General features: G+C 56.1%; 5 protein-coding genes across 5 annotated transcripts; 2 read left to right on the plus strand and 3 right to left on the minus strand.

Moving 5' to 3' along the window:
• Positions 1–207: 207 nt before the first annotated feature.
• Positions 208–2,026, minus strand: F5144DRAFT_317722 (uncharacterized protein). Its single transcript, XM_066784015.1, has 4 exons — positions 1,038–2,026; positions 908–980; positions 545–797; positions 208–293 (listed from the first exon to the last, which is right to left on the minus strand). Exons 1-3 carry the CDS (start codon positions 1,918–1,920, stop codon positions 617–619), a joined length of 1,137 nt encoding a protein of 378 aa, XP_066642012.1. The 5' UTR covers positions 1,921–2,026; the 3' UTR covers positions 208–293; positions 545–616.
• Positions 2,027–3,283: 1,257 nt separating this feature from the next.
• On the minus strand, positions 3,284–6,445 carry F5144DRAFT_317867 (uncharacterized protein). The gene has a single exon (XM_066784017.1). It carries the CDS (start codon positions 6,180–6,182, stop codon positions 3,456–3,458), a length of 2,727 nt encoding a protein of 908 aa, XP_066642013.1. The 5' UTR covers positions 6,183–6,445; the 3' UTR covers positions 3,284–3,455.
• A 1,653-nt stretch (positions 6,446–8,098) lies between these two features.
• On the minus strand, positions 8,099–9,659 carry F5144DRAFT_317881 (FAD dependent oxidoreductase). Its single transcript, XM_066784018.1, has one exon. It carries the CDS (start codon positions 9,507–9,509, stop codon positions 8,232–8,234), a length of 1,278 nt encoding a protein of 425 aa, XP_066642014.1. The 5' UTR covers positions 9,510–9,659; the 3' UTR covers positions 8,099–8,231.
• A 232-nt stretch (positions 9,660–9,891) lies between these two features.
• On the plus strand, positions 9,892–10,806 carry F5144DRAFT_594592 (uncharacterized protein; the record flags this gene model as incomplete). The annotated part of the gene is made up of 3 exons (XM_066790595.1): positions 9,892–10,077; positions 10,178–10,357; positions 10,399–10,806. 3 exons carry the CDS (start codon positions 9,892–9,894, stop codon positions 10,804–10,806), a joined length of 774 nt encoding a protein of 257 aa, XP_066642015.1.
• A 1,094-nt stretch (positions 10,807–11,900) lies between these two features.
• Positions 11,901–13,392, plus strand: F5144DRAFT_317970 (histone-fold-containing protein). Its single transcript, XM_066784019.1, has 4 exons — positions 11,901–12,012; positions 12,454–12,480; positions 12,796–13,055; positions 13,117–13,392. The coding sequence occupies exons 1-4, from the start codon at positions 11,991–11,993 to the stop codon at positions 13,222–13,224; spliced, it is 417 nt and encodes a 138-aa protein (XP_066642016.1). The 5' UTR covers positions 11,901–11,990; the 3' UTR covers positions 13,225–13,392.
• The last annotated feature ends 350 nt before the right edge of the window (positions 13,393–13,742 follow it).

Below are 13,742 nucleotides of genomic sequence, written 5' to 3' on the forward strand. Positions count from 1 at the left end.
AGGCTAGGGCAGTCAGAGCCAGCCAGCGGCTCGAATTGGTTTTGCGCTGGATAAAGGTCAGATCGAGGGACTCCAAGAAATCAGAAACATCAATCGACATCGGAAAAACACAAACCGTGAGGTGACCATCGTCCTCAGTGATGTCGGGCTCGCGCACAACCATGACACCTGTCATTCTAGTGCTGAGTTCCCAGGCGCTGCCATATCGAACCTCCCCAGAGACATTGATCTCCTTCGGAGGAGGGTGAGGCGGCGACATTTGGAGGCACCACTCTCTTCTTTCTTTTCTGTTCCTGCACGGCCGTAAGCTTTTCTGGATCTTGTACCATGTTTAAAGGTGCAAGAATTCGGGGGGTGTACCTGTAATAAGACCCAAGTAACAGCAGCAAGGGAGAGAAGGAGAGAATAGATTGGTTTGCTGTTGTGTAATGGTCTGGGGAGCGCCACTTCGTGTTTTGTGCTTCGTTCCTCTGTTCCGAGAGCTGCGGGTGAAAAGAAAGCGGAAGCAAACACGGCAGGGCAGGAAGGAAGAGATTTTTTATACCTGAAATAAGAGGACCCCAAGGTTCTCTCTCCCCTCCTCTTCATGCCATATCGTCTGGTTTCGTGACTTCCCCTAAGTGGCCGTGTGGGAAGCCGGAGCGTTCACTGTGCTGTTCTGAACCAAGGTACCATCGAGATGAGCAAACGTTGTCGGCACAGGGTCATGCCCTGGAAAGAGCCGCATTCCGATGCTGTGTTCGGACCCGAGATTGATGCTCTGGAGGGAGAGCATGTGGTCGGATTGGATCCAGGACCTGTGCATGGGAAAGAGAGGGCCAGGGGTCAGCTTCAGGGTTCATGGCAGCAAGTTGGCCCCAAGTCTCGAGCTGCCATGGTCAAACCGGATGCCTCCCGCTGGCCGTACCTTACAGACCGTGCATCCTGCATCCTGTACGATGAGAGGTTGGACTGGGCGGCATTCTCCGACCTGTTGGTATCTCTGCACACCAACATCAGCGGCGAACTCCGCGAGGAATGGCACATGCATCGTCCCTATGTTTGCTTGCTCCGAGGACTGGCCTCGACGAGCTGACGACGCCATCTAGAATCCATATGCATCATCGAGTCAGGATACCCTGTCACCGAAACAGTTCCAAATAGGACCATATGGCCGTGTCTCAGCCTTCCTATCCCACGCGTCCAGTGTGGGCTGCAAGAATATCTCGACCACACCGCCAGGGGGCCAACAACGAGATCACCAAATCGGCGTGTTCTCCGATCTAGGGATGAAAAACGCGCAGCCCGGGCCCTGATGCCATATGCTCCAATTTCTTGGGGAGATATGTGGATAGGGAGGGAATAGGGCACCTGATATTGCCGGAAATGTAGCCAGCCGTCTTGCAGTTTAGCAGCAGTAGCGGCAGCAGCAGCAGCACCGGCAACAAGGAGGCCATTATGGTAATACAAGGGCTCGCCAAATCGAATATCCATGCCCTCAGTGATACTGAAGAACCCAAAAAAAAACGCCGGTACGTGCGAGAAAGGACCCGGAATCTGGGATCCAATTTTCGGTTGGATTGCCAGGTTTGATTCGGCTGGGAAGTGAGCCGGGAGGAGAGCCATCGGGGTCCTCCTGCAGTCGTTGTGTTTGTTGCCTGGCTCCCACGTAAGTGTCGGGGGAGTGTTGGTATTTCCTCGGCCGATGCTCGTTGAGGAAGTAGTTGGTGCAAGAAGGTGATTTGAAAAAGGTTGAGTCACGGCGAGGAAAGACGGAAGTGAGTTGCTGAACCGTAAAGAGGCCGAGACAGGGTGGGCTGCAGATGGTAGTATCCCTGCTCCTTGCAACCCAACTACCTGTCTACCTAAGGTTGCTAACCGCGAAAGAGCGAAAGAGCGATGGTTATCGGGGTGGCAGTGAAGACTCTGGGCCATGGCCATGAAGGCTCAGGCTGCCCTGACTACACATACCACCATCACCTTGTGCTCTTTCGGGGATTTCAACCGTGACACACAAGAGTTTTCATGGCTTGTGTCACAGTGCTCATGCTTTGCATATCAGGGGCAACCTCCCTCAAGCAGGCTGACGGACTTCGTGATCATGTCTAGGTAGCTTGCCCAGCTTGTCGCTGATGAGTTGACTCCATGCCCAAATCACGAACTCTCCCTGGCAAACCCCCAACAACCCACGGATCCTGGCACTTCGACCCGTATCCGAGTCGAAATCCTTCTTCCGATCCTCCACCTCGAGAGTGTTTGCAGTGCCATGCCGCATCCGTCCTCCTTCTCCGCTCTGTCAACATATCAATGATGCCATAACCCGGGCTCGCACCGGAGAGACTTACAAAAAGGGAACATCCGCGCAAGGCCTAGGTCGATCCGCACAGCCTAGCCCAGGTTGCCTAGGGCACGAGATATCGGTCCCGATCTGCATGCATGGTAGGCCTGGCACTGGCCTGAGCATGCATGTCGTCGAATTTGGCCGTTTCAGTAATAAGGTTACGTGTGTTGGATTCGGCGTATTGTCTGCGTATGGAAGGGCATGGTTGGGACCCCCAACATGCATGAGCTGAGCAAGAAGAGAGGGGCCGAAGAGGGGTTATGAGAAACGGTGGGAACGGGGACAATAACCTTTCCGAGCTGTTGGTTCCGCCCATCACCGCCCGGTTGACCCACTGGCTTGGCCCCCCGTCCTCCGGGCCCGGTCCCGGATACCCAAACGGTCATCCGATCTCGGACAACATGGCGCAGACTTCTTCCCAGGGAGACTGAAGCCGATCTGATAACTGACGGGAGTGGGGTCGGGAGATGGCTCAACTGTGATGTTACCCCGGTACTGGATGATAACTTCGAGGAGACCGGCGCTGACCGGTCACTCACTCACTCACTCCACCACCCATCTCCACAACACACTTCCAACGGCATCAAAAATAAGACATACAACACCAGACATTCGCTGGTCGTCTCCGACCCAACTACTACCCTGGCGGTTGCTGGTTTGTCATGAGGAGAGCGGACGGGATCCCGAACTTTTCAGCACCTATGGTCGTATGTATCAGGGGTTGGCAGTGCTGCGGTTTGTCAACAGCATTGTCACTGATGGGGGGGACCACCGGCGTGGCCTGGAGTGATGATAATGTAAATTAGGTAGAGCATGTCGCCCGAGTGCCAGGTCCCAACAAAAGAAGGAGGCCAGACCGTGATCTGCAGCCTAGCCTCGTTTGGCAGGACACAAAACGTAAGCAAAAAGAGACGCGTGCGCACTGAAGGCGCAGGTTCGCTCCATCGAGCGATGGTATCCAAGCAGTTGGTACATCCATCCCAATCCAGTCCGATCCCCCGTGGTATCGCCGAACGCCGTCCTGACCAGTCCCCCTATACCCATTTTCCTCCCCTCCCCCACGCACTCCCCTTTCAACCCAGCCCTCCTGGGAACCCTTCGTTCTGTACATGTACACACACACAACCATCCCCTTTCACAAAGCATAATTCTCGGTATGCAAAAAGATCTCCTCAAGCATGTCATCCCCCCAAATTTCCGCCTGCAGCCGGGCGACCGTATTCGCGACGCCGACGCGCATCGCGGGAGGGCCGCACACGAAGACGGCCGTCCGGCGCCCGAGGATCCCCCGCCCGTCGGGCCCGCCCGTAGCCCACTCCTTGAGCATGTAGCCTAGGTCGGGCCGCCCATACTCGACGCTCCACCCGCCGTCGATCTCGTGCGGGATCGGGAACGCGAACCGCATCAGCGACCGCTGGAACTCGGTCGGCGTCTCGGGGAACCCGAAATCGAACCCCGACGGCGGGCCGATGGTGCTCGTCGGCCGCGCTCGTGAGAACCCGCCCACGTCGGTGCGTAGGTGCGCGAGTTCAGGCGGGTGGACGGTTGCCGAGCCGCCGCCGCTCCCTTCGGCAGGGCCTTGGTAATGTTGTTTACTGTCGCCCGGGGCCTCGCTGCCGCCCGCTTGGCTGAGGCGAGGGTCTGCCTCGGAGAGGATTTGGCTGTAGCGCTGTCTCCCTGCTGGCGGGGCGTAATTAAAGTAAGGGGTGCCGTCGCTGCGCGCCGCTTTTAGTGGCGGGAAGTGAAATTCCCCGTCGTTCTTCTTGTGCTGGCTGCTGGCGCCGGAATGTCCCTCCGAGGCGGGCGGCTCGAGGCTCTTCCCCTCGCTGTCGCGGCCCTCAAGCCTGCGCAGCGTCTCTTCCGCGGGGGACAGCCCGCTCATGTTAGGAGGCGGGCCGGGTGGTGGTGGGGGCAGGTTGTGGGGTTGGAGGTATTTTTGTTGTGGCAAAGCCGTGATGCGGTCTTCATCCTCACGCCGCAGTTCGCGCTCTCTCTCCGGATCGCCCTGAGCCTCAGACGTGATGAGGGCGCTGTTGCGCTTACTCGCAATGCCCGCGACGAAACCGTCGAGCTTGTCATGGAACATGTTGCTCAGAGGCCTAGGCGCGCGGCTGTGAAGAGCGGCTGCATTGGCCTTCTGTCGCACTGACGCAGTGACGAAAAACTTGCACGTAACACTCTCTGGCGGCGCGGCCTCACGGCAAATCCGAAGCTCCTCGCGGAACCAGTCCATGGCTTCTAGCCGCTTGAGCGACCATACCACCACAATCTTCTTGGTGATAGCTTTCCCATCGCGCATTCGTTTAATCAGATTCAAGAGTTGCGACATCAGCGACGTGATACCGCTCCCACCGGCGATCAGGATGCAGGTATCAAACGCCGCTAGCTCACGGCGCATTCCACCATAAGGACCGTCGAGGAAGGCGCGGTAGGTGTGGAAAGGCCCCTTGCTGATGGCGGTGTCGAGCACCTTGCGCGTGAAGCCGCCGTACGGGCGGAAGACGAGCACGCAGTCTCGGAATTCCTCACCGTACTCGGACGGAAAGTCCTCGCTGCAGAGGGAGGAAATAGTGAATGGGTGGTTCTCCAATACGGAGATACCCGGCATGCGGAGGTAGACGTATTGGCCAGGCTTCCACCGCATCTGTGTCGGGATGGTGATTTTGATGGCGTTCTCCGTCATGATGTTGATGGCGGCCTCATCTCCCACAAGCCACGCCATGCGCCAAGGCCTCGCCCAGTTTAACTTGAAGAGGCGGAGGATATTGCAGACGACGATGATGGCGGCTGACGCGATAAGGTAGCCCCACGACATGAGGAAATTTTTGGTGTGCCAAAAGAGCACCGCGACGTAGATATAGCCGACGGGGGCGTGCAGCAACGAGAAGATCTCGTACGCTGTCCTGCGAATGATGGGCAGCGAGCCCACACAGAGCCAGCAGAGCGGGACGATGCAAGCAATGCCGGAGCCATAGATGATCCCGCTCCCAGGAGGGAAAAGGGTGTCGAAGACCCGCATCCCACCGTCCTCCCAGACCGGCTGGATGTAGAAGGGGATCATGTGGACCAGCGACATGAACAGGCAGAGGTATCCCAGCCAGCGGTGGAAGACGTTGAGGCGCTCAGGGCCGATACCAGTGATGATAGTAAGGATGTTTGTTTTGGTGCTCGTGGCGATGATCCAAGGCGTCATGGCGACGGCAATCATGCCAGACCTAACGGCGAGCGGGGGGGACCCGAACCGGATGCTCTGCCAGTAGAGGGGCTGCTGTAGGAAGCAGAAGATAGTCACGAACGCGACGGAGATGAAGGCACAGCCCAGCACGGCGAGGGAGCTGAAGGTGAACCGGTGTTTCCCGAACACGATATCCGGGATTGGGCGGTAAAAGACCCATCTGAACAGGGCCAGGGTGTCGTTGAAGAAGCCGACAGACGAGAAATGCGCTTTCGGTTTGAACTTCTTCTCCTCAACTTGCGGCTCTTCCGGGAAGAAATGCCGCCCTGATTCCGAGGCCGTCACGCCTGTTGCGAGAGCCGCCGACCTGTCCCACCCGGGATCCATCGAGTATAGGTTCTGAAAATGTTGCTCCATGTCCTGCTTGTAGATGGCTTGCCGGATCTTGTCCTGCCAGTAATGCCATACCCTCATAAACACGGCCAGGCCTCCAATGGCAAGCGCGAAATATGTCCATCCCAACCCATACTTGCCAGACTGCGACCACGGATCTACCGTGAGGGCCTGTACCAAGCCGGGTGGGCTGTTCGGCGCAAGCGGTATATTGATGCGCTTTGCGAGCTCGGCCAGAGTTCCCGGAGTAGCGCCAGCAGCGCTTCGCAGCGCCGATTGGAGTTGTGTAGCCATATGTTGTGTTTCCCTGTGCCAGAGCCTCGATGAATGGTCCCACCGGGGCACCAGCCCTCCTTACTGTACTCTCTCTATGATGCCGCAGAACCCGAGCCGCAACGGGGAGCTTCCGCCAGAATTGTCGGTATTGGTATTGCTATTGTCGTCGATGACGAGGCGAGGGACGCCGGGGGGATGCCGGGTCGCCTGATCTAGCTGAGATTGTAGAACGTCGGGACATCCATCGACAGAGGAGAATGGGATGCGCAAGCGGGAAGGATCCGGAAAGGTAGATGTGCCGCCAGTGCAGGAGAGGGGCACAGTGATATAATAAACGCTACCCCTGTTGACGCAGAGGTGTGGTGTGCTCAGGAGCGTGGCTTGATCTAGGCCCAATCCCAATCCAGTTGATCCAGTTGAATGCGCAAGCCGAAGCAGCGTTGGCGTCGAACGTGAAGAACCTCTTGGCGTGAATCGAACTAAGCTTGTCCGGACGAGGAAGCGTCTTAGGCGGACCGGGTTGCAGGATGGAGATTTGCGAGCATGGAAGAGGCACACACCAGCAGTTTCCAGCGGTTGCGTGGGTTTTTAATATTGGACACCAGTCCTGCACGGCTGCATGGGTATCACACGGGAAGTGAATGGCTCCTCCGCGGGATAAGTTGGCAGTATCTCGACGACCGACAGTCCTCGGCAGAGCTGCACAGACGGGCGCTAGGCTTCGAGGCTCGGGCCTTGCAGGTTCGGGGGGAGAAAGCGAGCGGGTTTGTCAACCCCGAATGGCCGATTCTGCTCCGTCGCAGTAGTGATCTGCGAGTCTTTCTCTTGGTCGCTGTCACCTCGCGGTGTTGTTGCACAATCAGGTGGGAGGACACGCGCAGTCAGCAACGTGCGCACATGGGAACCGGATGCTGTGCCCGGGTGTCGAGGGACGGTGGAAACAGCTTGTTGATATCAAGTATACTCGTACGGTATCTCTCACCGGGAACGTGGGGACAGGGCACTGTGCAGGAGAAGAAGGCCCCCCCCCGGACCGTTGTCATCTCAGTGTCCCGGGGACCTCGTCCAGTGAGAGAGAAAATAACCGGGATGTTATCAGCAAGGTCGGCCGCAATGTGACCGTATGCTCGACTTGCTTGCAGCAAGCAGCACCAGCAGCAGCGGGACGCGAATTGGAATTGCGCATTCCCCACAGCCCATTGCTGCGACCGCCCAGTGCCACCCCCCCGCTGAGCTTGAAGATTTCATGCAAGCCCGCATTGTGATTCCTCGGGCCCCCAATACAGGCGTCAAATGACGTTCGAGCATTGAGGTGATGATTGAACAAGAGCCTGGCGAATGGGGAGCAAGCGACAGCGAGTGAGAAGCCGTTGTTGGATGTTCTGGGGAAAGATGGCGGACAAGTGTGGGGAACGCAAAGAACGGTGACAGGGGGTGCTTGCAGGCCTGGGCGGCAAGAACGATTTCCTGATTGGCTGCCGGTCACTTCCGTCCTCCCTGCTGGACTCGGCTTGTCCTTGCCGTGCACGCTGGAATCGATGATTGCTGCAGGGGTTCTCAGGTACAGTACCTGCCTCGGAAGCGGGGAAGCGATGAACAGCGTCACTTATCTGTGCTTCGTACATACATATTTCGTACATAGAATGCAACGCCTTGCTGCTTCTCTGTGGATTGTGAAAGTTCAAGTGCCATGCAGGACACCAAGCGATTGTCCTATCAAGCGGGTGAACGGGGGGCAAATGGTTCCTGCCTGCCCCGGCACACTGGGTCGGCCGTGTTTCGTAGCCGCCTGAGACGGTGATGTGAAAGCAATAGTGTAGATTGTGTGCTAGGGTGCTAGGGTGCTAGGGTGTTAGGATGCGAGCGAACGCCCAGATCTGCTCACATCCCGATCCGGCCTCACAAACACACATCGCCCCTTTCCAGATCGCCGGCTTCGCCATGGAACATCCCGTCCGGACTTCAGAGGGAGCCTCCCAATGAGGCTCCCAAGGTCATCTAATATGTACATGTACCGGCTACCTATCCTTCATGATACTTGTTACAGAGCGACCTCATCATGTCCGTTTAATTCGCATATGGCTCCTTCATCCTGTCGCCATCAAAAGCCAGTCCGCTCACATCCGCGCTGGTCTCCCGTCCCTGAACCATCTCGGCCAACACCACACCCGTACCAAGGCTCATGGCGATACCCCACGGTCCGTGACCGGCCGCAACAAACACTCCGCCTTCAGGCCCCGGCCTGGTCGTCGTACCGACACCCAAGTCCTCGTCCCGAAGTCTGGAAACAATCGGCGTCCCCCAGGAGGTGATGGGCCGGAAGCACAACCCCTCCCGAACAATCTCCAAATCATCCTCAACTGTTCCCGACCCGAGAATGTCCCTGGCAGCTTGCCGGAGCTTCACGAGGTTTTCGGCATACGGGGTTGCCTTCCCCTCCGCGGCGTCTGGGAGCGGCAGTGTCGACGAGTTGAGCCCTGCAAAGTAGATATGACCCCCGATCCGGGAGAACATTTCCGGACAGAACCCCTCGTTGTGCGTGGTGAAGATGGCGTGGCACCCGTTGTTCTCGAGCCCGGCATGCCACCGCGGCGACTTTAGAACCAGCGAATGCCCGGCCAAGCTCTTGATGGGAACCTTCAGCTTCGATTGAGGAAACAGTGTTTGGAATACTTGTCCCGTCCATGATCCGGCCGTGATGACCAGCCGTGTGCAGGGCAGCTCCGACTCCGTGAAAGACTTGGTGTCAGTGATGCGGATACCGGCCAGCTCGTCGTTCCCATCGGTGATCACCGCAACCGGCTTGGCCGGGTGGTGCAGCTTCACCCCGCGCTTGAGGCATTCTCGCAAGAGGAACTGGCACAGCAAAAGGGGATCGACCTGTGCGGTAGTGCCCTCATCGCTAATGCGCTCGATATGGTCACCATCTATCCTCCGCAGCCAAGTCGGTGACTTCCCGGAGAGCGAGTCCAAGACTACCGGAGCTGCATCCGCGCGGCTGGTCCCGGAACGTAGCCAGTCATCGCCCCGTGCTTGGGAGTCGTGCGCGGCGGCCGATGCTGCATAACTGACGCAGGTGGCTGGCGAATAGCCCCATGTCTCCCGCCCACCGTGTTCTTCTGCGAGGCGGCGGTGTTCCTCGAAGCTGAGGGCACCGAGAGCTGACAGTGAAGGCCCGAACCAATCCTTAGCGAGGAATCCTCCCGCGAAGCCCGAAGCCGAAGAAAAGAGTTCAGGGGACGGTTCGACCAGGTGAACGGTTGCTGGATCCTGGTGTTCGGAAAGATAGTAGGCCGTCGAGACGCCGATGATACCCGCCCCGAGGATCACAGTAGGAAACGACATGTTTTTTTTCAGCCGATAGCGCACTGAGGAAGAAGCCGTCCAACAAGGCCGGCGCTTCAGGATGGATCAAACCACGGTAGATATAAGAACAAGTAATGGAGGGAAAATGACGGGGTCATATGAATGATTCAACGAACGACGAACACCCCGCGTTCCGTCTCCGCCGCCCCGGGGACATCCGCTTGAACGGACTTGTTGATGGAGACTCGGCATGTGGATGAGGCAAGCGATGGGGAAAGGGACGCCCTTGGATAAACAATTATACTTCCCCGCTCCCCACATAGAGGGGCTCCCGAATTTATCAAACTGGGAAGCTCGAATTCCTTGACACAAGCTTTGCCGAGCCGCCACTTTCACTCAGATCTAGCCTTCCACTCGGAACATGGAACCCAAGGTAATCATTGTTACCGGCGCAAGCCGCGGCATTGGCTTTGCTGTGGCCCAATCCCTGCTGGCAGCGTCCCACAAAGTTGTCCTTGTCTCCCGATCTGCCGACCGGCTTCAAGGGCTGAAGGAACGCTATCCTACACAGGTCGCCTTCCTTGCGGCGGATATGACAGTCGCCGATGTAAGTCGCCGGGCTTTGATCCTTTCGAGTCCCTATTATGTGGCCGCCGTTCCATGACGACGGTATTGAGCTAGATTGCGTCGGGTGCTGACCTTCAAAGACTGCATGGAGAGTAACGGAACTCGCCATCCTCACGTTCGGTAGGATAGACGGCGTTGTGGTCAACCATGGCATGCTCTCTCCCATGACACGGATTGAGAATGCCTCTGTTGAGGAGTGGAAAAAACTCTACGACGCGAACTTCTTCAGCGCGCTTGCACTGGTGAGTTGGAGGAGACGAGTGACCCGAAGGAGGGCGTGCGCTAACGCCTTACACACAAGACAAAGGAAGCGATTCCTCACATCCGGGCTTCGAAGGGCCGAATCGTCTTCATCTCCTCGGGTGCCGCGACAGCTGCTTACACGTCCTGGGGAGCTTACGGCTCTTCCAAGGCTGCGTTGAACTCACTCGCACGGCACGTAGCTGTCGAAGAACCAGACATCACCGCGGTGGCCATCAGCCCAGGCCGCGTCGATACCGACATGCAGAAAGAGCTCCGGGAGAAGGGCACCGAGATGTCGAAGAAGGACTACGAGACTTTCAAGGAGGACTTTGAGGAAGGCAGATTGATCAAGCCAGAGCAGACCGGTCGCGTCATCGCAAAACTGTCCCTGGACGTTAAACCAGAGCTTTCTGGGAAATACTTCAAATGGGACGCGGCGGAGCTGGTCGAGTATCGCGAGGAGTGACGAAAAAACTAACAATCTACCCGTTTGGTGGTCAGCATTGAACACGCTAAAAAAGTCAAGAGGTTCAAGGCGGGTTGAGAATAAGCAATCAGGAGTAAAGAAGGCTTTATGTTCCTCCACATAGTGAGATTCAGTATTAGCATGGAATAAAGTTGTTCATCAGGCTGCGCATTGTGTTCTAGTATGGAAAATGGCCTACCATCTGCAACGGCTCTTGCCATCCTTACTTTCAAGCCATTGAATCCTGGGTTCCCGGTCAGCGACATCCTGGCGAAGTGGTCTTGTCTCGCGGGCATTCCGGGCGTCGCTATGTTTCAGGTGAAATGTTTCCATCATGGTTTATCGGTATTGGAATGAATAGTACAAAATTGAGCATCATGTCGTGGACGCGCAGTCCAACGCCGAGGACTGGATCGGATGTATGAGATATTGTCAACTGCAACTCTGTCAGCTTGGTCCAATAGTCAAAACAATGCAAGACTCTCGGCAGTAAGCTTGGGGGCAAATCAGGAATGTCGTTTGGCTTGACGTGTCTATCACCATGTGTAGGTCTGATAGGGGCGACACAATATGTTCATCATTTGAAGGAGGAGAAGAAAAGTGTCCAACTTGCTTACCTTACTTGAGCCGTGTGCTATCTCCTGCCAGAAGCAAAGCACATGCCACTTGTTTTCTTGTTGTCAGAGGAAGAAAATGGCAGGCTTTTTCTCTGTTTTGATGCAGAAACTTTCTGGCGTCGGTGCCGGAAGAACTCTGTGTTGGAATTGGGAGTGGATCATAGAAATTTTCGGCGTTGCTGGGGTTGAAGTGGGCCTTTATGAGCATCTGTGGCTCATGCACAATGAGGGGCACTCCGCCACACGAGGGGTGGGACGCGTTCAGCGTGGCGGCCGGCTGGCATTGGCGCATCAGCAACCACTCGAGCAAAGGACGGCAGGCAGGTATAAAGGCTGCTCACCAACTCCAGGGTAAGGGAGCACTCGGCTTTTCTTGTTCACAACCATGTTTGTTCATCAGCCAAAGACGTTCCTAAGCTTTATCACCTGGAGAAATACGACATACTCTTGATTTAAACCACCATATTCCCCTCTTTCCTATTTCTTTTTTTACCAACGTTGGAGTTCTGGAATCGCCGTTCTTTTACAGCTGTTAGGGACTGGGACCCTCTTTCCCAAGGCATCATCATGTCGGATCATGAATTTGGAGGTTCGTTAACGTTCTTTCTCCTGTTTTGGCTAGGTGACCTACGTTTTATGAATGTGGACATTTTTGCAATCGCGCATTCAAGTGAACCGCGGTCCTGCAGCTGTCCATGCACGACGCTTGTAGTTGGCTAGGGACTGGTGATATCTCATCCATCTTGAGCCCTACCGAGCTTGTGAACCAAACCGGGAAGCGGCAGCTGCATACACATAAACAGCGTCACTTTTCTCGTTGTTTGTGTTTTACACACACGTTCAACCCCCATCCTTCCTCAACATCATACCTTGACTTGCCAAAATGACGCCGCATATTCCTGCGTCAGACCGGTACTGGAAGCGATTCGACATGGCTGGTGGCTCAAGTGGTGCCCATTTCACTTGTTTGTTTCGAAACCATTGACTCTGACCTGAACTTTTTGGTCTCATGCTGATGCTTCTTTTTTAGGGAACGATGATCTCTCGCTGCCGAAAGGTACGTCTTTTAAGCCACTCTTCATTTCATATCCCGGACCTCTTGTAGTTAGGGCTACGGCCTCACTCCTTGGGTTTATCTTTGCGGTTGGAGTTGCGAGAGCCTCTGTTCCTGCGTCAACCCAGAGATAGTTTATGGCAAAGAGGAAGTGCCCTGACTTGATCGGCTTTGAACCCAGGGGGTCGGGGGGCGGGGGCCGGGGGGCGAGGTCATGAGACTCCGAAGTCTTCTAGTGGTCGTCCATCCTCAAACAGCGGCACTGGCACCTCCGGGTGACATGGACCTAGAAATGGACCTATGCTGACATTCTGCAAGCCACTGTCCAAAAGATAGTCGGCGAAATCCTCTCGGGATCATCAGGAATCGCATTCTCGAAGGAAGCCCGTGACGTCCTCATAGAATGCTGCGTTGAGTTTATCACCCTCATCAGCTCAGAGGCGAACGACATCTCCGAGAAGGAAGCCAAGAAGACCATTGCATGCGATCATATCATCAAGGCGCTCGACCAGCTTGGTTTCACCGATTACATCCCGGCGGTCCTCGAAGCCGCTGCTGAACACAAGGAGGTTCAGAAGGTAGTAGGCAACCCAAGATGATCACTCTACATGTGTCGTTGGGACTAATGCAAGGAATTAGGGACGTGAAAAGAAGGCCAACAAGCTCGAGCAGAGTGGCTTGTCGCTGGAGGAACTGGAGCGTCTCCAACAAGAACAGTTCGCGGCGGCAGCGGCCAGGCACGGTTGAATAACCGGGGGCGAGGAGGCGTTACTCAATACTGTAACGCCGTCCGTGGGTGGTATGCCGGGAGGGCAGGCGGTTGATCTGCTGTTGGGTTGGGATGACATGCATTACTCGGCGTTGGAGCGCGTTTGTTACATGGTTGGGGTGGTTTGCCGCATATACGAGCCTGCCGTGCGTGATTGCAAGGCCCTGCGTAAAGCGTTGGTCGGGAGCTGAGCGGCGTTTAGCAACTTTTCTTCGCAATGGGTACATGACGCAGGGCTCTTCGAGTCTCGCAGTATTGAACATTCAAGCTACTCTGGGGCCGTGTCACCATATAGGTAGGCCAGGTCAAGTGCATGGTATCCAGGGTTTCTAGGAAGGGACCGCACCTTGTGCTGCTCACAAACGGGCAAGGCAAGCCGAGTTCCAAGAATAATACAGGCTCTATCGAAATCGCCTTTCCGCTCCTCAATCTCTTGCCACTGGGCCTAGTTACATATACGCCCTTCCCCAGGAGCGCCACGCGAAGCCATCTTGCA

The sequence above is a fragment of the Chaetomium tenue genome, assembly GCF_020726465.1.
Source record: "Chaetomium tenue strain MPI-SDFR-AT-0079 chromosome Unknown F5144scaffold_5, whole genome shotgun sequence".
Lineage (NCBI taxonomy): Eukaryota > Fungi > Ascomycota > Sordariomycetes > Sordariales > Chaetomiaceae > Chaetomium > Chaetomium tenue.

Coding starts and splice junctions, on each gene's coding strand:
- F5144DRAFT_317722 (XM_066784015.1), bottom strand. CDS start 1,920: ATGGCCATGGCCCAGAGTCTTCACTGCCACCCCGATAACCATCGCTCT. Junction 981..1,037: donor TCCTCGGAGCAAGCAAACAT/AGGGACGATGCA, acceptor TGGTGTGCAGAG/ATACCAACAGGTCGGAGAAT. Junction 798..907: donor CAGGATGCACGGTCTGTAAG/GTACGGCCAGCG, acceptor TCCCATGCACAG/GTCCTGGATCCAATCCGACC.
- F5144DRAFT_317867 (XM_066784017.1), bottom strand. CDS start 6,182: ATGGCTACACAACTCCAATCGGCGCTGCGAAGCGCTGCTGGCGCTACT.
- F5144DRAFT_317881 (XM_066784018.1), bottom strand. CDS start 9,509: ATGTCGTTTCCTACTGTGATCCTCGGGGCGGGTATCATCGGCGTCTCG.
- F5144DRAFT_317970 (XM_066784019.1), top strand. CDS start 11,991: ATGTCGGATCATGAATTTGGAG. Junction 12,013..12,453: donor GTCGGATCATGAATTTGGAG/GTTCGTTAACGT, acceptor CTTCTTTTTTAG/GGAACGATGATCTCTCGCTG. Junction 13,056..13,116: donor AACACAAGGAGGTTCAGAAG/GTAGTAGGCAAC, acceptor GCAAGGAATTAG/GGACGTGAAAAGAAGGCCAA.